The sequence below is a fragment of the Bufo gargarizans genome, chromosome 6 (assembly GCF_014858855.1).
Source record: "Bufo gargarizans isolate SCDJY-AF-19 chromosome 6, ASM1485885v1, whole genome shotgun sequence".
NCBI classification, from domain to species: Eukaryota; Metazoa; Chordata; class Amphibia; order Anura; family Bufonidae; genus Bufo; species Bufo gargarizans.
This window is the reverse complement of record NC_058085.1, coordinates 98,247,174-98,268,560: the sequence shown is the minus strand read 5'-3', so window position 1 is coordinate 98,268,560 and position 21,387 is coordinate 98,247,174. Positions and strand designations below refer to the sequence as shown.

General features: G+C 45.0%; 1 protein-coding gene across 3 annotated transcripts in view; it reads left to right on the top strand.

Moving 5' to 3' along the window:
• Positions 1-15,790, top strand: part of ACSS2 (acyl-CoA synthetase short chain family member 2) — an 82,170-nt gene extending 66,380 nt beyond the window's left edge. For all 3 annotated transcript variants that reach the window (XM_044297150.1, XM_044297151.1, XM_044297149.1), the window contains 4 exons: positions 3,580-3,648; positions 3,793-3,969; positions 4,750-4,824; positions 12,237-15,790. In XM_044297150.1, coding sequence (XP_044153085.1) covers positions 3,580-3,648; positions 3,793-3,969; positions 4,750-4,824; positions 12,237-12,364 — 449 coding nt within the window. In that variant the 3' untranslated portion in view covers positions 12,365-15,790. The remainder of the gene's footprint in view (positions 1-3,579; positions 3,649-3,792; positions 3,970-4,749; positions 4,825-12,236) is intronic.
• The last annotated feature ends 5,597 nt before the right edge of the window (positions 15,791-21,387 follow it).

The following is a 21,387-nucleotide window of genomic DNA, read 5'->3' as shown; positions in this document are numbered from 1 at the left end:
CGGCGCATCCGTCCCGAGCCTCGGACCTCTTGATGGCAGTTTCCTCTCTTCTGGACCGCGGTGTGATTACCTCAGTTCCCCCAGAGGAACACGGCACAGGTTTCTATTCAAACCTGTTCGTGGTCCCAAAGAAGGAAGGGTCGGTGCGTCCGATCCTGGATCTAAAACTGGTCAACCAGTTTCTGCGGGTGCGGAGGTTCCGAATGGAATCCCTCCGCTCTGTTATTGTTTCTCTTCTTCAAGGGGAGTTCATCGCGTCCGTGGACATCCAGGACGCCTATCTACATGTCCCGATCGCAGAATCTCGCCAATGATTCCTGCACTTTGCCATTGGGGGTCGCCTCTATCAGCTTGTCGCCTTTCTGTTTGGGTTAGCGACCGCCCCTCGGGTCTTTACCAAGATCCTGGCACCGCTCATGGAGCTTCTTCGTATCAGGGGCATTACTTTGCTGCCCTATCTGGACGATATCCTGCTAAAGGCCCCCTCTCTACCGCAGGCCGAGGACAGCGTTCGGATCACTGTTCAGACTCTGGAACAGTTCGGCTGGCTGATAAATTTACCAAAGTCCTCTCTCCTTCCATCCCAGAAGCTCTCCTTCCTGGGGATGATTTTGGACACCTCGACCGCCAGAGTATTCCTGCCAGTCTCCCAAGTCCTCCCAAATCCAGGGGGCAATGTCGCATCTGCTGCACTCCCCGTGTCTCTCCATCAGGAAGTGCATGCGGGTCCTGGTTCTTATGGTAGCCTCGAGGCTGTTCCATATGCCCAGTTTCACACTCGTTTGTTGCAACAGGAGATCCTTTCCCTCTGGGACAAGACCTCTCGGGGTCTGGACGATCGCATCCGCTTGTCTCTGCGGGTTCGGGCGGCTCTCCCTTGGCTGTCCCCGGTGAACCTGAGGTCGGGAAGGTCCTTCCTCCCGTTCTCTTGGACGATTGACACCACCGATGCCAGTCTCCTGGGTTGGGGCGGCGTTCTCCAGTCTCGCACGGTTCAGGGGGTTTGGTCGGCGACGGAATCTCGCCTTCTGATCAACATTCTGGAGCAGAGAGCGATTTTCCACTCCCTCTCCCATTGGACTTCTCTCCTTGCGGGCCTTCCGGTGAGGATCCAATCGGACAATGCCACGGCTGTGGCCTACATCAACCATCAGGACGGGATCCGCAGCCTGATGGTGATGCAGGAGGTGACGAGAATTGAGGTGGGCGGAGTCGCACGTTCCGATGTTGTCAGCAGTTTACATTCCGGGAGTAGACAACTGGACAGCGGACTTTCTAAGCCGCAACAGGGTGGATCCAGGCGAGTGGTCTCTCAATCCAGATGTATTCAAGGAAATCTGCCACAGATGGGGTTGTCCGGATGTTGACTTGATGGCGTCCAGGCTCAACAACAAGCTCCCGGTGTTCCTGGCTCGCTCCCGGGATCCGAAGGCGTTCGCGGTGGACGCGCTGGTGTCTCCATGGCAGGACTTCAGCCTTCTCTATGTCTTCCCTCCGCTTCCTCTACTACCGAAGGTTCTATGCAAGATTGAGGCGGAAGGGATTCCCACAGTTCTCATCGCCCCCAGAGTGGCCTCGCCGCGCGTGGTTCTCAGACGTGGCTCGGATGCTGGCGGGCGCCCCATGGCCTCTTCCCGACAGAGAGGATCTACTGTCTCAGGGCCCGCTCTTCCATCGGAATTTACGGTCTCTTCGTTTAACGGCGTGGCTGTTGAAACCGCCATCCTGAAGAAGAGGGGGGTTCTCGGATTCAGTGATTAGAACCATGATCAGTGCGAGGAAGCCGGATTCCTCCCGGATTTACTATCGTACCTGGAAGGCCTTCCTAACTTTTTGTGAGAACTCGGGGTTCCCTCCCCTTCGCTTTTCCATCCCGGTGGTGCTGTCTTTTCTTCAGTCCGGACTGGAGATGGGACTGTCGCGGAGTTCCCTAAAAGGTCAGGTTTCGGCGATGGCCGTCTTTTTTCAGAAGTCCCTTGCTCTTATAGGTCCCGTGAAGACTTTCCTTTAGGGGGTGGCACATTCGGTTCCTCCGTATGTTCCCCCTTTGCCTCCTTGGGATCTCAATTTGGTCCTGCGCGCTCTGCAGACGGCCCCCTTCGAACCTCTGAGAGAGGTCTCCCTGACTTTTCTCACCTGGAAAGTGGTCTTCCTTGTGGCCATAACCTCCATCAGACAGGTGTCTGAGCTGGCCGCTCTTTCCTGTCAGGAGCCTTTTCTGGTTTTTCACCAAGATAAGGTTGTGCTCCGTCCGGTTCCCTCCTTTTTACCCAAGGTGGTCTCTCCTTTCCACCTTAACGAGGATCTGGTCCTGCCCTCCTTTTGCCCTTCTCCGGCAAACCCCAAGGCTCTACATTCCCTGGATGTCGTCCGGGCCTTAAAAGTGTATCTCTCGGCTACCGCTTCCGTCCGCCATTCAGATTCCCTCATTGTGATTCCCGAGGGGCCTTGTAGGCCATCCATTGTGATGTGCCATCAGATCATCCCCTCCATGCCATTTCCATCACTCCCCCAGTGCCATCAGATATCATCAGTCCCTCCATGCCATTGCCAATGATCCATGTCCCCCAGCGCCAGTAGATATATTCAGCCCCTCCATGCCACTGCCAATTTCCCATCCATGTCCCCAACGCCATAACTTCAAATCACAGGTGCCCCCTTCAAATCTGCAGGTCCCATCACCCCCACCCCCAGATTCAGGCCCCTGCTTGTGCTATCTTATACTTACCTTTCCTGGCAGTGCGCTGAAATGGAGTCTGCAGGAGACGAACGCATATTCTTCCCAGCATGCACTGGGGGGGACCTGACATCACGCACAGCGTCAGCCAGCACGCCCACGATGTGTGCACGCCAGGCCCTGCAGCGCGGTGCCAACTGGAGGCCACGGAGCGGTGAGTGAAAGACTTAATTTCACTCACGCTCCGTGGTCACGTGATTTAAACGAATCCTCGATGCGGGAAAACTGCATCTAGAATTTTTTTTTATCGATTACATTGATGAATCGTTTCAGCCCTAATACTAATGACCTGTCCTCATGATAGGTGATCAATATCTGATCAGCGGGGTCCGACACCCGGAACCCCCACCGATCTTCTGTTTCATGTCAGCGCCACATCCTCTTCATTACACTGCCCGTCATCTCGGCTGTGCCATATAATTAAGTACTCGCTCCATTCACTTAAATGGAGCAAGTACTTGTAATTACACTGCACCGCCCCTGCAGGGGAGACGACGCATCGTATAATGAAGAGGAAGCCGCACTCCCATGGAGCACCACCTCCTCTTCAAAAGCTGATCGGTTGGAGTGACGGGTGTTGGGCACACTCCGATCAGGTATTGATAACTTATGCTAAGGATAGGTAATCAATATAAACTGCCTTCATAACCCCTTTAATTAAACATATCCCATGATAATTTTATTATTTTCCGTTTCCACAAACCCAAAGTCTTCCATTTTTAAAGGAATGACTACTGAGATTCTTCTGACCTCTAGTGAAAGTGTCCTTTATGATAAAAAAAAAAGTCATTGACTGTCTGCTTGTTTGAAAACTGACTTCACCTAAATGTCTTATTGCTTAGGTTGTAGAAGAGACAAAGATGGTTATTATTGGATTACTGGGAGGATTGATGACATGCTTAATGTGTCTGGTGAGTTGTTTTCATCTGTTCTGTAGAAGATTCCTTTGTAAATTTACAAGAACTATCTGACTGGAGGACTGATTGCATCTGTGATCATGGCTCTATGTAGAAATTGAGGTTACTGATCAGTGCTCCACTCTGTCCTTCCACCAGGTCACTTGCTGAGCACAGCAGAGGTGGAGTCCGCACTTGTTGAACACTCTTCTGTAGCTGAGGCTGCAGCCGTAAGTCATCCACACCCTGTGAAGGGAGAATGTCTGTATTGCTTTGTCACTCTGCGTGATGGACAGGAGTTCACTAGCTCGCTAACTGATCAACTCAAGAAACTAGGTAAATGACTTTTCTTATAAGGGGACATTTGGTAGCTTAAAGGCTATGTACACTTTTGGGGCTAATTTATTTTTATTGCATTGTACTCATTTTGAGCTAAAAATCATATTTTCATTTGGTCTTTATTAAAAAATTTGAACCACTGTCTTTGTGCAGCCGTGACTTTATCTAGTAGCAGGATCTGAATTTTCATTTGGTTCCATCAGCCAACTAATCTGACTGCCTCTTTATCTCTGCTCTCTGACATTCTAAACACTCATTATAGCTCAGTTTTCACCTTACTGATATGAATGTGTTTGTGACCTCTTAGTAATTTAGGGATAAGGTTTATTATATGACCAACACAAAGTAAAAGTAAAAAGTTGATAGAAAAACAGTTAACCATTTGTGTTTTTATAAAGACTAAGTGAAAAAAATATTTTTAGCCCAAAATGAGTAAAATGTAATAAAAAAAAATTGCCCCTGAAGGTGTACATAGCCTTTAAGGCTCTTTTACAAATAATTGGCAATAAGTGACAGTTCATAAAAATGCTCAGTTTTGATCATTATTTCCTTACCCCATGCTCTGTTTACATGGTGTGATATGCTGCCAGATGATTATTTTTATGTTACTATAAAGTATCTGATCAGCCGACAGTCTATCGGACCTATAGGAATAATAATTTGTCGACAGCACATCTCACTATGTAAACAGAGGAAGTGCTGCGGACATTATGCAAACTGTATGTATATATTATTTATTTCACTCTAATTATTGTTTTTACTTACTGATATTTATAGTAAGAGAAAAGATTGGACCAATTGCCACTCCAGATTATATCCAGAATGCCCCTGGACTGCCTAAAACACGCTCAGGTATGAAATGGTCCATTATATTTTTATTTAACTTTTTTCTTGCTGGATATTTCATTAAAATGCCAATTGTGTTTTCAAAATGAATCCTCATTTTCCATCACATAGTGGCTGCCTGATATGATACGATACTGAAATTTCCCTCAATAAAGTGCATCACAGCAGCACAACATACACATGGATCACAGTAGACATTACTGTTCATGACAGGCCAGTACAATACACCATTAGTAGTTTTAGTACAACAATAATACAACAGTCACTTGAAAAATGTCACACTTAGGTAGTTGTTATACATTCCCATAGCAGTCGGCAGTAGGGGGAGCTTACTGTGCATGTTGTTATTTTGGACTTCAGTGGAAGTACAGGAAATTTCAAAGCTCCAACTACAGCCAGCATGTTATCTTTTATATCTGTCAATGTGGAGGAGTTGGAGCACTGTAAAAACTGAGATCTGAATGCTATAAAGAAATATTAAGACATTATTAAGCACTGCATTTTGATCCTATTTAAATGGAAAAAAAATGATCTGGGTGGACATTCACTTTAAGACTATTCAGAAAATTACGGAAAACAAATTACATAACATCCTGCATGATATTATAATAAATATGCGCATGTGCATGGCTGCATTTATAAAATCATGAAAAATAATGCAGTATGCAAACACAACATATGGACTAAGCCCTCGGAACTGCCCGCCGGATCCGCCGAAATGCCGCTGACTGAAAGCATTTGTGAGACGGATCCGGATGCGGATCCGTCTCACAAATGCATTGCAAGGACGGATCCGTCTCTCCGCTTGTCATGCGGACCGACGGATCAGTCTTGTACATTTTTTCACATTTTTACCGATATGCGCATGCCGGAACGACGGATCCGGTATTCTGAATGCCGGATCCGGCGCTAATACATTCCTGAGGAGAAAAAATGCCGGATCTGGCGTTCAGGCAAGTCTTCCATTTTTTTCGCCGGAGAGAAAACCGTAGCATGCTGCGGTTTTCTCTTTTGCCTGATCAGTCAAAACGACTGAACTGAAGACATCCTGATGCAAACTGAACGGATTACTCTCCATTCAGAATGCATGGGGATAAAACTGATCAGTTCTTTTCCGGTGACGGAACTCTATGCCGGAAAAGAAAAACGCAAGTGTGAAAGTACCCTAAGACAAAAATCCTACTTTCTCGCTCGTATCATTGGGGGGACACAGAAAACCATGGGACGTTAAAGAGCAGTACCATGGAGAGAGAACAAGATCAGAACGAATCCAAGGCCTGTCATAATTGCGGGGGGAGGACACACCTGTACCCTTTTTGGAAGGCCAGCCAGAGAGCGTCTGAATACCCAGATGCCCCGGCTGGGCAGAAGAAGAACAGCCCCGGGGACATAAGCCACGGCTTAGGAGACTTCGGAAGAAGTGGCGAGCACACCGAATATCCACAAGAATGAAAATAAGTCAGGCACCAGAGCAAACGAAGCTACTACGGAATATTCCGGAGAGAAAAAACATGGCCTGGGCCCAGAAGACTTCTAAGGAAGGTGATACCCAAGGACCAGCACCCCAGAAAAGATGACCCCCCCCCCCCCCTTCCATGGGAAGAAAACAAACTGAAAATGGTGTCTGGATACCAAGGACCAGAGAACTGCGGACGTGACAAGTCTCTCCCTCCCCCCCCCCCTACGGCCAGAGCAAACCTACGGCCAGAGCAAAGACTTCCTCATAGAGGGAGGCCATACCAGCACCCATGATCTCTCCAGGGGGGAGACTCCACCTGAAAGTAGCTCAATACTCCACCGGGGAAGGAAGAAAATTGGCAGCCTGTGCAGACGTTCCACCTACTGAAGGAGTGTAGACTCTGAGCGTGCCAAGGAAAAGCAACAAAATTGGAATGCTCCACATGGGGACTGAAGTCAAGAGGAGAGGCATGTCGTGGTTCCAACACCCTGGAAAGACAGAGGCTGCCACGTAGGTGCCTGACCCCAATCCGTACCATGACTACCTGAGGAAAAGGATAGTGTGAAAGTAGTTACAGTATCCTGTGGTAGTGCTAAAATACCGCCTATGACAGGGGGTAAGGCGATTCTGTGTCTAGCAAGGAGACCACCCTTGGAACAAGATGGAATGTGACAAGGGGATAATGCGATAGGGTGGAAGATTCCAGAGGTAGTGGGAATACTCTGCCTAAGGAAAGAGCGGAGCCTGACAAGATGTACAGTATCTACTGGTAGAACAAGTACCAGTGGTTGTGGAACTACCCGGCCGATGGAAGGAGGGTAATGCTACAGGATCTTACATTATCCGCCTTTCTTAGGTGGAGATGGGTACCACACCTGCATACTGTAACAGGATAAACAGTTTCCAGTGGTAGTGGAGTTACTCCGCTGACGAAAAGAGGGAAACCCGACAGATGTACAGGGTCCACTGTTAGTGCAGGCACTACTGGTTGTGCAACTACTCAGTCAGTAGAAGGAGGGTAATGCAACAGCATCCACAGTATGCGATTGTGGTGCAACTAGTCCACCTATAGAAGGTGGAAATCCAACCGGACAGAAGATAACCAGGATTAGTGCAATTACTCTGCCTGCGAATGGGGTAATACGACAGAACATATGGTTTCCGGTGAAAGTGCAATTACTCCATGGAATGAGGATGTCACAGAATATACAGTACCCAGTAGAAGTGTAAATACACCCACTATAGAATGAGGGCAATGCTACCGGGAATATATGATCTAGTGGTAGTGCCAATACTCCCCCTATGGAAGGAGGGTAATGGTACAGAAATGTACAGTATCCAGTGGTATTGTCAGTACTCCGCCTATAAAAGGAGAGTAATGTGACGTGACAGGCTGTACATCCAGTTGTGAAGCAAATATGCCTATGGAAAGAGGCCTTGCTACCGGATGTATAGGGTCCCATGTGCAAATACCCTGCTTATGAAAAAAAAAAGAGCAATGATACAGAATGAATAGGATCCAGTGGTAGTGCAAATACTCTGCCTAAGAAAAGAGGGTAATGCTACAGGCTGTATAGTAACCAGTGGTAGTACAAGTATTCCATCTAAGAAAGGAGGGTAATACTACAAGCTGTACAGTATCCAGTGGAAGTGAAATTACTCCGCCTAAGGAAGGCTGTACAGTATACCATGGTAGTGCAAGTACGCCACCTATGAAAGGAGGGTAATGCGACAGGCTGTACAGTATCCAGTGATAGTGCAAGTACTCCACCTATGGAAGGGGGTAATGCAATGGGCTGTACAGTTTCCAGTGGAAGTGCAAGTACTCCACCTATGGAAGGGGGTAATGCTTAAGGCTGTATAGTATCGAATGATAGTGAAAGTACTCCGCCTATGGAAGGGGGTAATGCTACAGGATGTACAGTATCCTAGTCGTAAGTAGTTAGAGGTAGGGTGAGTATGCCGCCTATCCATTGCGCCACTGGCTCCGCTGTAGCTGTAGAGAGGACACTGTGTAAGCCTGAACGTGGGGCACTACAAGCACTAAGATAACAAGCTGGTACCACACTGCTATAGGGGGATGAGAACTAAGCTCAAAATAGGAGCGCAGCTCCAAGGGTTAATAATAATAATAATAATAGCTGCGGGAATTACATTTAGCCCCAATGCTATCAACCCTTTTAAGAGTGATGGGTAATTATTTTTCCCCCAGCCACAGAAGCACTGAGGCAAAGAATGGGATTAAGAGGGTTGGGGGCGAAACTCAGTGGGCCGAAGGTATGGGTGTGAAAGTTTTGCGCTCTGAGGGTACAGTCCCCCCCCCCCCAAACACTGTGGGAGAACGTGGCACAGCAGACCGCAGAGCCGGGGCCTCTCGTACAGGTAGGGCGACCTAAAGAACTTCCTGGCTGGGAGAGCAGCGCATGGAGGGAGCGGGAGTGTCAGGGGGATCATGCCCCCCGAACAGAGGAGGCCGGGAACGGGTGTACCGACGCCCAGTGAGAGAATGCAGTGGCCGCCCAAGGAGGGCTGCGAGCGCTGGAGTACCGCGGAGCCTGGAGGAAGGTGAGGGAGCTGGGGACCGGACCGAGGGCCGGTGAGAGGCCAAGGTTTTGAGAAAAAAAAAAAACATTTTACTGTGTTCACTTTAGAGAACACAGGAGAAGGGGACCCAGCAGAAGGTTAACCCCTAGAACAGGGATGCTCAACCTGCGGCCCTCCAGCTGTTGTAAAACTACAACTCCCATCATGCTCAGCTGCAGACTGATAGCTCTAGGCTTTCCGAGCATTCTGGGAGTTGTAGTTTTGCAACAGCTGGAGGGTCGCAGGTTGAGCATCCCCTGCCCTAGAACCTAGTACAGGGAGGAAGGGTAACCCCTGGGGGGGAGGGGTATGGTGGCAGGGGCCAGCAGGGAAAGCTAGCTAATGCTTACCTAGACAGTTTGTTCCCACCCCGATTCTAGCAGTGTCCTTCCTCAGTGTGCTGCCCCTTGGGGAGGGGGCTACACTGGTAACAGGGGGGACTTCCGGAAATAGCGGCAAGGTGACACTGTAGCTGGTGTGTAACAGAGGATTTGAGATCCACTGTTCCTCCTTGTCTTCCAGAGGTGGGGAACGAGCAGTGGGCTTGAGGACCCACTGCCCCCCCCCTTAAGTGTGGGGAAAACAGGTGGTTGGAGGACGCCTATAGTCCAATCGGAAAGAAAAAATCTTTGGCAGACCTGCAGGAAAACATATCTGCCTTCTATGGACACTAAGCTAAAACTTATTAGCTCAGTATCTGCAAGAGGGGTATAGACGAGAGGAGGAGCTAACACTTTTTTTTTGCTTAGTGTCGCCTCCTAGTGGCAGCAGCTATACCCATGGTCTTCTGTGTCTTCCAATAATATCAGTGAGAAATCTGAAACTCTCAATCCAATATATTTTGATCAAAACACATCCATGCCCGCCTACCCGTGCCAAGTTGGTCTCAGTCAGGCAGGTCCTACTCTAAACCTACCTGTGCCATATTGGCATTTTCATGCAGACCCTGCACATATATTATATTAAGAATCTGCTCTCCTTAATGTAAATGCCCATACGGCATACGTAAGTTTAGAGTAGGACCTGCCTGACTGAGACCACCTTGGCGTGGGTAGGCGGGCACAGATGTTTTGATTAAAATATATTGACTCAGAGTTTCAGATTTTATTATTAGAGTAAGAGCTTAGTTCATATATTGTGTTTGCATAGTGCATTATTTTCCGTGATTTTATAAATGTAGACATTCACTTTAAGGCTTACATCAACATTTTTTTTTTCTATATTATTTTATTCTGTTAGGACTATAATTTAAAGGGGTTTTCCATATTATAACATAAATAACGTGAAAAATAAGTAGAATATGTAATCACTGTATGGTTACTGAAGGTCTAATTCAATGGAACCCCGTAATGAGCAAGAGGGGTCTCTGGACAACCACTATAACCAGTGTTGTGGCCTCTTCAGTTTACCATCATACAATGATGGCTTATCCGAGCATTGTGCCATCGCTTTATAAGATGGGCATAACCCTTAAAGGGAATGTGTCAGTGAAATGTTTCATGTCACTATCTATATTAATTTTTTTTTTTTATATATAATCCTGCAATTCTTAAATTGTCCACTAGGTGTAATAATAGGTCATGATTTCTTGTTCCGGATTTACACAGCCTGATGGTGCAGGCGATTATCGGGAAGTTTTCCTTTTTTTTTTTTTCTCTACAATTGCCTTCTCATCAGTGGAGGTTAATACTGGATTTGCATACAGTGATCACATCCACATAACCAGTCATTGTCAACACTGACGGGGTTACAGTGACAAGTAACACCTCTGTATAGATAACACAGAATCCACCATTCACAAAAGGTATCTCAGTTTATCAGCTCCACTGGACAGGTCCCATAGCATGCCTAGATAACTCTCTCATATAGATCAGTGCGGTCCTATCCTGACTATGTAGCTACCTTCAAAAGACAGGTCCCATAGTTTAGGCTTAGTGGCCAGTGTGAAAACTGCAGGATTTTGTATGTTTTGTTTTTAATATAGTGTTATGGAAAAGTAAAAAAAATAAAATAAACTCTTATAAAGTTGTTTAAACATACCGGAGTTTTTTGCGTTTTAATTTTTCTTCCCTATCTTCCTTGAGTCATACATAACGTTTTTATATTTCTGTTCAAATAGCTGTATGAGGGCTTATTTTTTGCTGAACAAGTTGTACTTTCTAATGCCACCAATTATTATGGCATACAGTGTAGTGGGAAGCGGTAAACAAAATTCCAAATGTGATGGAATTGGAAAAAAAAGAAGCAATTACTCCATTTTACGGGTTTTATTTCCACGGTGTTCCATTTGCGGCAAAACTGACCCATGTCCTTCATTCTCTGGGTCAGTACGATTGCAATGATATTTATGTCTAAATAGTGTAGAAATGTAAACTTTCAAAAAAATCACCATATTCTGACCTCCATAACTTGTGGGACAATCTGTAGTTTTTATTATTACATTTTGGAGTGTGTGTGAATTTCTGATCACATTTTTTTGGGTAAGAGAAGCAATGAAAAAATGGCAAATTGGCCAGTTTGACCCTTTTTTCTGTGACGCCATTCGCCATATTGGAAAAATATTTTTATATTTTAATAGTACAGGCGTTTTTGGTCACGGTGATACCCATGATGTTTATATTTTTTGTTATTTAGGTATTTATTTTTTTATTATACGGAAATGATGGGCGATTTAAACTTTTAATATTTTTTAAAATATTTTTAAAGTTTTTTTTTTTTACTTTTTTGTAATAATTTTGAAGCACGTATTTGAGCCTACAAAATCTATTTTTTTTAAATTTGAACAATCATGTATTTTTTTTAAAATTTATTGCTGTCTATTGCTCATTTCTTATGTTGGCCTGCCACCTGGTGGCTAAAATAGGCCACAGAGGATGCCGGTAACACCCCCGGAAGCACGAGCGTCCAGGTTTTTGACCATTTATATGCCGTGATCTCACTTGATCATGGCATCTAAACGCTTAAATTACCACGATCTGCATTATTGCCGGTCGCGGTAATTAGCCACAGGTCTCTGTTGTTTGAAACAGCAAATACCTGCCTGCCATGATGCCCGCTGCACATGAGCAGGCGCCATGTTTGCCTATTGCTCCAGCGACGTACATTAAACAATAGGTGATTTTCTGATGACACATCCCTTTTAAAGTTTCAGTTGCATGTAGCTAAGCTTGCTATTACATGATTATAATTTATTCTTGGCTGTCCCAGTGACATTTCCCATCCAGTCACACAATCCCAGTGACATTTCTCGTCTAATGGGGCCACAAACACATTATCTTGAAAATCTTTAGGGACTGATGCAGTCCAAAACTTTTCAATTAATGTTGCTAAAAATTGACAATTTCTTTGCTTTTTTTTTTTTTTTATCCTTGTACAGGTAAAATAATGAGACGAGTGTTAAGAAAAATTGCCAGAAACGATCGAGAACTGGGAGACACGTCAACCCTTGCAGACACAACAGTCATACATCAACTGTTTGAGAATCGATGTAAAACTATTCACTAGGACATAAACATGAATTCTATAAAGGGAAATCTAATGATAATCCCAGGGATGAGTTACCGTAATGCCTCCTGGGTGTTGCAGCCATATAATCATTTGGGTGTTGATAAGGGATATCGTGTGTGTATATTTTGTGTTTCATGACTGGCATTTTATTTTTTTACTAGTATATGTTAAGTAGTTTCCATGCTACAATCTGTAACCTCAAAGCTTGATGTACTGGATTAGTCTATGATGAATCAGAATGAATATGTGGGCTCTGAAGAAAACTGGTTATACACATTGGTGAACTATGCAAGTATGCATGAAATTATTCCATGGGATTACAGAGGACGTACCTGGTCTCCTGATATGTTTGAGTACTTATTTATATGCCTTATAAAATAACACATCTGGACCATCTTTTCTTGAAACGGTCAGTCCTCTGTTATTCCTCCTGGAAAAGTATGGATAAATCAGCAACTGGATTTTACTATTCCCCTTAATACAGTAAGGTGTGTGTACAGATAACAAGCTATTTACAAGAGGAATGGTAATACCTAGTCTTCATTTTTCTTCATACAGCAGCAGAAATGATGGTGGAATGGCAAAATGAAGGATACCTAAAAAAAAAAAATATATGATGCTCCAGAATTGTTATTTTATGGAATTGTGGCATATTTAAAACAGGAAAAGGGACAGGTCCTTTTTAAAGGGTTATTTCCAGTATCTGTTATGCCATAAAAAACAGACAGGTCACACCTTGAAGACCTGCACCTGTGGAGAACAGGGTCCCCTGTCCTACCTGGATAGGCAGCCTGCCTCCGGATATGCTCTAAATGTCAGAGTTCGGAATACAGATTTCTCTGGGTTCTAGTTTTTACAGTGAGCACTTCCATGACAAATGATTTTGATGTGACCATTTCAGTTTTATGGAACCATAGGACAGATATTTTCGTATAAGAGGGCAACAGACAATGGGGCTTTTAACATGACCGCTTTAATAGCCAAGAAATAGGACATGCCATTTTATACCACCAAACGGACCCTATTGAAATCAATGGAACTATTTTTAATGGCCGTTAGACAGGAGTGCACCCATTGTGGCCGTTAACAACAGGTAAACTAGTGGAAAATGGCCTTTTAGGGGGTGAAATAAAATAAAAAATTATTCACCTCATCTACTTGCACTCACAGAGTCCGTCGCTCCTATCTTGATGCAGTAGGACCTGTGCTTTCAGCATGATGATGTCACCATGCTCTCTCAGCATGATCGCCGGGAGCGTGTGGTGATGTCATCACCCTGGGAGCGCAGGTCCTTAAGAAAACTCATCAGGACATACATATACATTAGTATATTGATTTCTTAAGAGAAAACCCATACTTACACCTTTGCATGGTTCTGTTATTCATGCTTTGTTTACATGCTGCAGCAAAGCTGTGGGGGCGTGTACCAGCAATGCCCGAGCTCTCCCTCATGAATATTTGTGGGTGTGAATCATCTGCCCTGCCCCTCCCCCTGCTCTGCATAACCTATATATATGTATATAGAGATATATATTTACCGATCTGTATCTCTATATACATATAAAGATGAAATATATATATATATATATTGATCAATATCAGATGGGCCCCCTTTAATCCAGGTTGCCCCCTTCATTGTGCCCTGAGTTACCACCGGCATATAAACACCGGAGTCTTCACTGGCCTGTGGGGTAATAGCAATTTGCAGTCCCGAGCTTTTGTTACAGGACATTGTATTTTCACATGGCTGCCGGCACTGGTAAGGATTGCACATGCGCCATCCCTCACAGGAGCCGCGGCAGCCAGAGGAGGGAGAGGGGCGGGCACACAGGCTCTGACGTTTCGTGTACAGAGCCAGGCCACCACTCCCTTAGGCAGGGATAAAGCCTGTACAAGAAACGTCACCACAGGGAGCCTGGTGGATGACGTCACTGGTCACGTGATCTGCATCAGCGCCGCAGAAACAAGATAATATAGATAAAAGAACTACATTAGAAAGGTACTATTAGATAGGTTTAAAGGCATATGGGAATATATTTATATAACTCAGACAACACATTTAAAGGCTATGTACACCTTTTAGAGGCAATTTTTTTATGCATTTTACTTATTTTGGGATAAGGGGCAGAGAGAAATTTCATATCCTGCTACTAGAAAAATTCAGCCTGTACAGAAAAAGGGCTCCGTCTTAAAGACCAATTTAAAAAGTACAATTCAATCATAAAAAAAAATTGCCCCCAAAGGTGTACATAGCCTTTAAGCATCAAGAGAGAAGCAACTGCCTCTGCCTCTGCATGTGTAAGTGGATGAGGGGAGTAATTTTTTTTTTTTTTTTCGACTTTAAAAAAACCCTGCACATTATTACTGCTGGGGGTCACTATGGGGGGCATTATGGATTTAAATTAGAAAAAATATATATGAAAATCATCTATTTTTAATGGCTGTTAAAAACAGATGCAAAGCAGCCTTTTTAAAATAGACAGACAGTAAATAGATGCAAAAATGATTGAAAAATGGCGATGAAAAACACCGATCAGTTGTTTGAAGAGGAAGCAGTGCTCCATGCTAGCGCTACTTTCTCTTCATTACATTGCCGATCATCTCGGAAACAGTGTAATGATAGGTACACGCTCCTCCATTCACTTAAATGGAGCAAGCATTTGTGATTACACTTTACTACCGCTCCATAGGAGACAACGCGCAGTATAATAATGGCCAGGAAGAAGCGCTCCGCTGATCGGCGGAGGTGCTGGGTGACACACCCCAACCAATCGGATATTGATTATAAATTGCTGCACAACCCCTTAAGTATATTGCTTTCTCTCTGGCGAGCTGCTACTTCCACTGCAGAAGCATGAAATGAAGGATTCGTCTGGGTTTGAACACCACTAATAAGCTCTCAACCACAGATTTTAGATTTGTATGTAGGGCATAGTCATGTAATACTATATGCATATAATAGGGGACCTTCTGACGTCCCCCATAAAAACAGAAATAAAATAGACATCCAAGACTTTAAATGGAAGCTGGGCCTAGCATTCCAGTACCTAGCAGGTTTTAATTTTGTTTAGAATATAGCTTGGCACTTATCTGGGAACTCCTAAAGACTGTATTCATTGCAGGCATTGGTTGCCAGCTTTAATGTGCATGTGTTTAAAGGTTAAATGTGTTGAGATCTATTTCCACTGGTGACTATTTTACCTCTGTTAATAGAGTTTTCACAGAATAGGGTAAAAAAAAAATAAAGTTTCCCTCTTGCACGGTTTGCATACAAGAGGGTCAAAGTACATCTATCTGCTGCATTAGGGCTCGTTCACACAAACGTATACAAAACCATTCCTTTCAATGGTTCCACAAAAAAAACTAAATGTACTCCGTATGCATTCCGTTTCTGTTCCGTTAAAGGATAGAACATGTCCTATTATTGCCTGCAAATCATGTTCCCTGGCTCCATTCAAGTCAATGGGTCCGCAAAAAAACCGGAACACATACAGGAATGTACTCTGTTTTTGCGGAACCATCTATTGAAAATGTTATGCCCAGCCCAATTTTTTCTATGTAATTACTGTATATGCCATACGGAAAAACGGAACCGGAAACACTACTGACACAAAAAACGGCCTGCAAAACACTGAAAAAGCCATACAGTCGTGTGAACGAGCCCTTAAATGGAGGTCACCTCCAGATATCTATAGTAAGTAAGAGGTTTATGAGCATTAGATCCAGGGAGATAATTTAAATGATGGGCATTTTAATGTGTGATTGTTGAACAGCTATTTTTGTATTTTCCATCAGCTATTTTCATCTTCATATGTAAAGTTAAAGGGAATGTGTCATCAGAACCTGTTGTTTAAATCATGCTTTTATGTTAAATGTATGTTTTTAAAGAATTTTTGGCAATGTTTTTTTGAATTTTCCATATCACTATCTATTCTATATTAAAAAACAAAAACATAAAATCCTGCAGTTTTCACACTGGCCACTAAACCTTTACTACAGTTATCTGCTCATCATTACAGGTAGGATTACAATGACAGAAATAACACTGGAGCCACCATTCACAATAGATGATATCACAGCTTACCTACTCCCTCCTGACCAGTGATGGTCAGTTCGCAGTGTTTGCCAGCGAACACATGCAGGCTGCCATCTTGACTCACCCGTCCAGCGATGCACAGGTAAGCCTGTGCCTGTGCCGCGAGCCGGTCTGAAATCAAATGCGGTCACCGGGAGCAGGCAGTTCCGAGAACAGCGGCCGGGGGACTTCATCGGGCTGTTCTCGGAACTGCCTGCTCCTGTAGACCGCGTTTGATTTCAGACCAGCTCCCGGCACAGGAAAGGGCTTACCTGTGCATTGCCGGACGGGTGGGTCAAGATGGCAGCCTGCATGTGTTCACTGGTGAACACTGCTCCTGACCTCTGCACAGGTCACATAGCATGTCTACAAAACTCTCCCGTAGACGTTAGTGAGGTCCCCTCCTGAACATTGTGTCTCTGGCCCATGTGCCTGCTGTAAAAGCATATCTCTGAATACTGGATAGCCGCCCCCATGTTCAAATGTTAGAATAAGAAAATCTGCAGTCTGAAAAATAAAAACACGTTAGTAAAAAAGAATATGTGCAATCTGGTTTTAACCCAAAAAATATTGGTGACCCATTTCCTTTAAACAACACCTGGAAAGCCACAGGTAGCTTTCATGTTGTATATATTTAGATTTTCTTGAATGTACTACTGCCATTATTAGATGTAAACCGTCCTTGGAATCGTTATTAAAACATGCCTCTGGGAAAAAAATGTGCTTAGATCTTCATGATCAGTACTTCTGTGTTGCCTTTCCCTTCAAAGCTCAGCTGTTTGTGCTGCAGAGGTCTGCTCCTTCCCAATTCAGTATCAAGGTTATTATTGTGTGCCATGTTATCGATACAGTGGCGCTGCAGTCCAGTCCTGGTCACTGTGCCTACAAGCCTCCCGGCTCACATTAAATTGGCCACCCCTCCAATCTTACTGCATAGAGACAGAGCAGCATTAGCACTTATTCAAGACTTTGCGTATCTAGAAAGGAAAGTTAAAGGTTTTGTCCTAGTTAAAAAAAAAAAAAGTGTTTGGCCAGTCCAGCACCGTTATCCTCAGTTTCTGTAGCAAGACAGTGGTTGTCTTGGATGTGTTTGGGGGTCGTTATCATATTGGAATACCTCCCTGTGGCCCAGTTTCTAGAGGGAGGGGATCTTGCTCTGCTTCAGTATGTCACAGTACATGTTGGCATTCATGGTTCCCTCAATGAACTGTGGCTCCCAACAGCCGGCAGCACTCATGTAGCCCCAAACCATGACACTCTCACACTTGTCTTTGTGCTCCTCACCTGGTTGCCGCCACACACGCTTGACACAATCTGAATCAAAAAAGTTTATTTTGGTCTCATCAGACCAATCTGATGCAGTGTGTGGCGTATGGTCTGAGCACTGACAGATTGACCCCACCCCCTCCATTTTAACCTCTGCTGCAATGCTAGCAGCACTCATATGTCTATTTTGATAAGACAACCTCTGGATATGACACGGAGCACGTGCACTCAACTTCTTTGGTCGGCCATGGCGAGAACTGTTCTGAGTTAATTTGCTATATGGTTTTGGCCACTGTGCTGCAGCTCAGTTTCAGCGTGTAGCGATATTCTTATAGCCTCGGCCATCTGTATGTAGAGCAACCATGCTTTCTTTCAGATCCTCCGAGAGTTCTTTGCCGAGAGGAGCCATGTTGAATGAACTTTCAGTGATCAGTGTGAGAGCGATAACACCAAATTTAACACATCTGCTCCCCATTCACACCTGCTACCTTGTAGTCACATATCACCAGGAAGGGAAAATGGCTTTTCGGGCACAGTTTGGCCATTTCCACTTAGGGGTGTACTCACTTTTGTTGCCAGCGATTTAGACATTAATGGCTGTGTGTTGAGTTATTTTGAGGGCTCACTACATTTACACTGTTATACAAGCTGTGCACTGACTACTTTACATTGTATCAAAGTGTCATATCTCCAGGGTTGTCCCATGAAAAGACAGAACAAATTTGTGAGAATACTGTATGTTTGGTTAGTGATTAGCTAAACACTAAAACAGATATTTGTTTTGTAAGGGTGGCTGCATACAGTGCAGATTTATATGCAGAAAATTGGCGTGAAATCTGCAGCAAAACTGCACAAGACTTGCCCAATATTTATCATGTTTTTTGTGTGGATTTGAAAATTAAAAATCTGCACAGCAGGTCAATTTCTGCACCTAAGAAAAAAAGCTAAGCATTTTGCCGGTACTGAAATACAATGCAGGTATTCCAGACATGATCTGCACTGCACACAGGCACCGTAAGGAGCCGTGTTATCATAAACAGTAGGGTAAATACTTAGCTTCCATGAATGATGTGCTCCCATGTGTGAGAACAGTACTGTAAAGTACATAGAAGCTCAATCTTAAAAGGCCCCCTGCCTTTACCTGCTTCAGTTTGTTACCTGTCCTCGGGATCGCGTGGAAGCCGCTCCTGCTATGTCAGGGGTTGATGGATCGCACGGCCTAAATAGTATTGCCCCATCCGGGAGGGCCGTGCAGAGGTCGGGGTTCATGATCATTCCCTCTCCCTGTTCCTTCGGCATAAGTCCTTCCATGAAGGCAGCCCTGGGCTTCCGTTCCCCTGCTCACTCATCGCGGGGAACGAGGGATCGCGCGCATGCGCACAGGCCGGGAATTTCGTTGACAGGCCTCAGCGTCACTTCCGGTGGCGGGTGACGTCAGAGAACTGGCAGATATGAGGAGGCCAGGAGCATGGAGTACGGCGTTTCCAGCATCACAGCGTGCACAGCATGTCTGCTCCCCTGGAAGCCTGTGGATCCTGCTGCCCAGAGCCCAGTAAGCCTCCTTCCTGTATGACTACTGACCCTACTTGAGGGGAGGGAGAAGGACATTGGTATATCCCTCACTGGTGCTGTGCTGGTGTTTAAAAAAAAAAAAGAGTCTCTCTAATTAAGAGTCCTAAAAGTTCTTAATTATTCCCTTACAGGGCAGGGACACCAGCACCCAAAAATCTGCTGAGGATTCATCAACTCGGAAGAAATGTGCAATATGTAGAAAATCCCTACCCTCCAAATCAAAGAAAGCGTTATGTCAAAGATGCACGGACAAAGTGGTTTCTGAGGAGTCGCCCTCTTTCCTTGAATCTTATCAGAGGCATGATTAAGGGATAAGAGGTTAAATCGGCGATTGACACAAGGCTACCACCGGGTTCTCCTCAGCCCTCTACCTCACAAAGATCACAGATGTCAGAACTTCAGCTGGAGCCTGACACTGATGAGGGAGAGATATTATCATTTGGAGAATCTGAATCCTCCGATGATGAATCAGGGAAGCCCCTTTGTAGCCCAGAGGATAAGGAAAAGTTTTTAAAGAGGACCTATCACTACAATAAATAAAAAATCTAAACTAAGCATACAGACATGGAGAGCGGCGCCCAGGGTTCTCCCTGCACTTACTATTATCCCTGGGCGCCGCTCCGTTCTCCTGGTATAGGCTCTGGTATCTTCAGATTTTCGGCTCAAGTGGGAGGAGCCTGCCAGCATCTACTTCTCCCAGGCTGTAGCGCTGGCCAATCACAGCGCTCAGCTCATAGCCTGAGAGTTGTTTTTTTCTCCCAGGCTATGAACTGAGCGCTGCGATTGGCCAGCACTCCAGCCTGGGAGAAGGAGGCGCCGGCAGACTCCTCCCAGTTGAGCCGAAAATCTGAAGATACAGGAGCCTATACCGGGCGAACGGAGCGGCGCCCAGGGATAATAGTAAGTGCAGGGAGATCCCTGGGCGCCGCTCTCCATGTCTGTATGCTTAGTTTAGATTTTTTATTGTAATAAAAGGTCCTCTTTAAAGACCATCAGGGCTACGATGAAAATAGAGGAAGTTAAAGAGCCTCAGTCCATCCAGGTCAAAATGTTCCAGGGGCTGGGAGAGAAGTAAAGGAAGGTCTTTCCTGTACATAATAATATTAAAATGTTGATTAATAAAGAATAGAAAGATCCAGAAAAAAATATTGTAATTCCCACTTCCTTTAAAGGGAGTCGGTCACCAGCATTTCACTTTTTTTTTAACCCTTCCCACAGCTCCCTAGCATGCTTACAGTTAATAAAAACGTTACCTCTGGCATCAATCCTGGACTTATAAAGATAGTTTTTGATGGTTCTATAAGATATGCAAATGAGGGCTCGCAAGTGACCAGGGGCGGCGTTACTCTCTTAGGTGCCCTGCTTGCTCAGCCTTTTCATTGCGTCCCCCCGCCTTTCTACTAACTTGTTATTCTGCCTATATCCCGCGCCTGCACACTCATTCCTTTGGCTGGCGCATGCGCACTGCGATGCCCATTCCTTGTACGGCATCACAGTAACTATTGCGCATGCGCCGGCTAACGACGCGAAAACTTCACAAAGGAGGCGGTCCATTGGCGCATGCGCATTAATTACTGTGATGCCGGCCAAAGGAATGAGTGCGCGGGATAGCGGCAGAATAACAAGTTAGTAGAAAGGCGGTCAGAGGGAAAGGATGGGCGGGCGGAGGGTAGGAAGGGGCGGGGGGACGCAATGAAAAGGCTGAGCAAGCAGGGCACCTAAGAGAGTAACGCCGCCCCTGGGCACTTGCGAGCCCTCATTTGCATATCTTATATAGATCATTTTTGATGGTTCTATAAGTCCAGGATTGATCCGGCAAGGTTCAGCAAAAACGCTTCCGTTACTCATAATACAACAGTCTGAATCAGTTGTATTATCTGTAATATAGCAATGACGGATCCGTCATGAACACCATTGAAAGTCAATGGAGGACGGATACGTTTTCTATTGTGTTAGAGTTAAACGTCCCCATTGACTTGCATTGTGGGTCATGATGGATCCCTTTTGCTCCGCATCCCATGACGGAAAGCATTTTGGAGCATTCCGTTCTGTTCAGTTACGTTTTGTCCCCATTGACAATTAATGGGGACAAAACGGAAGGTATTTT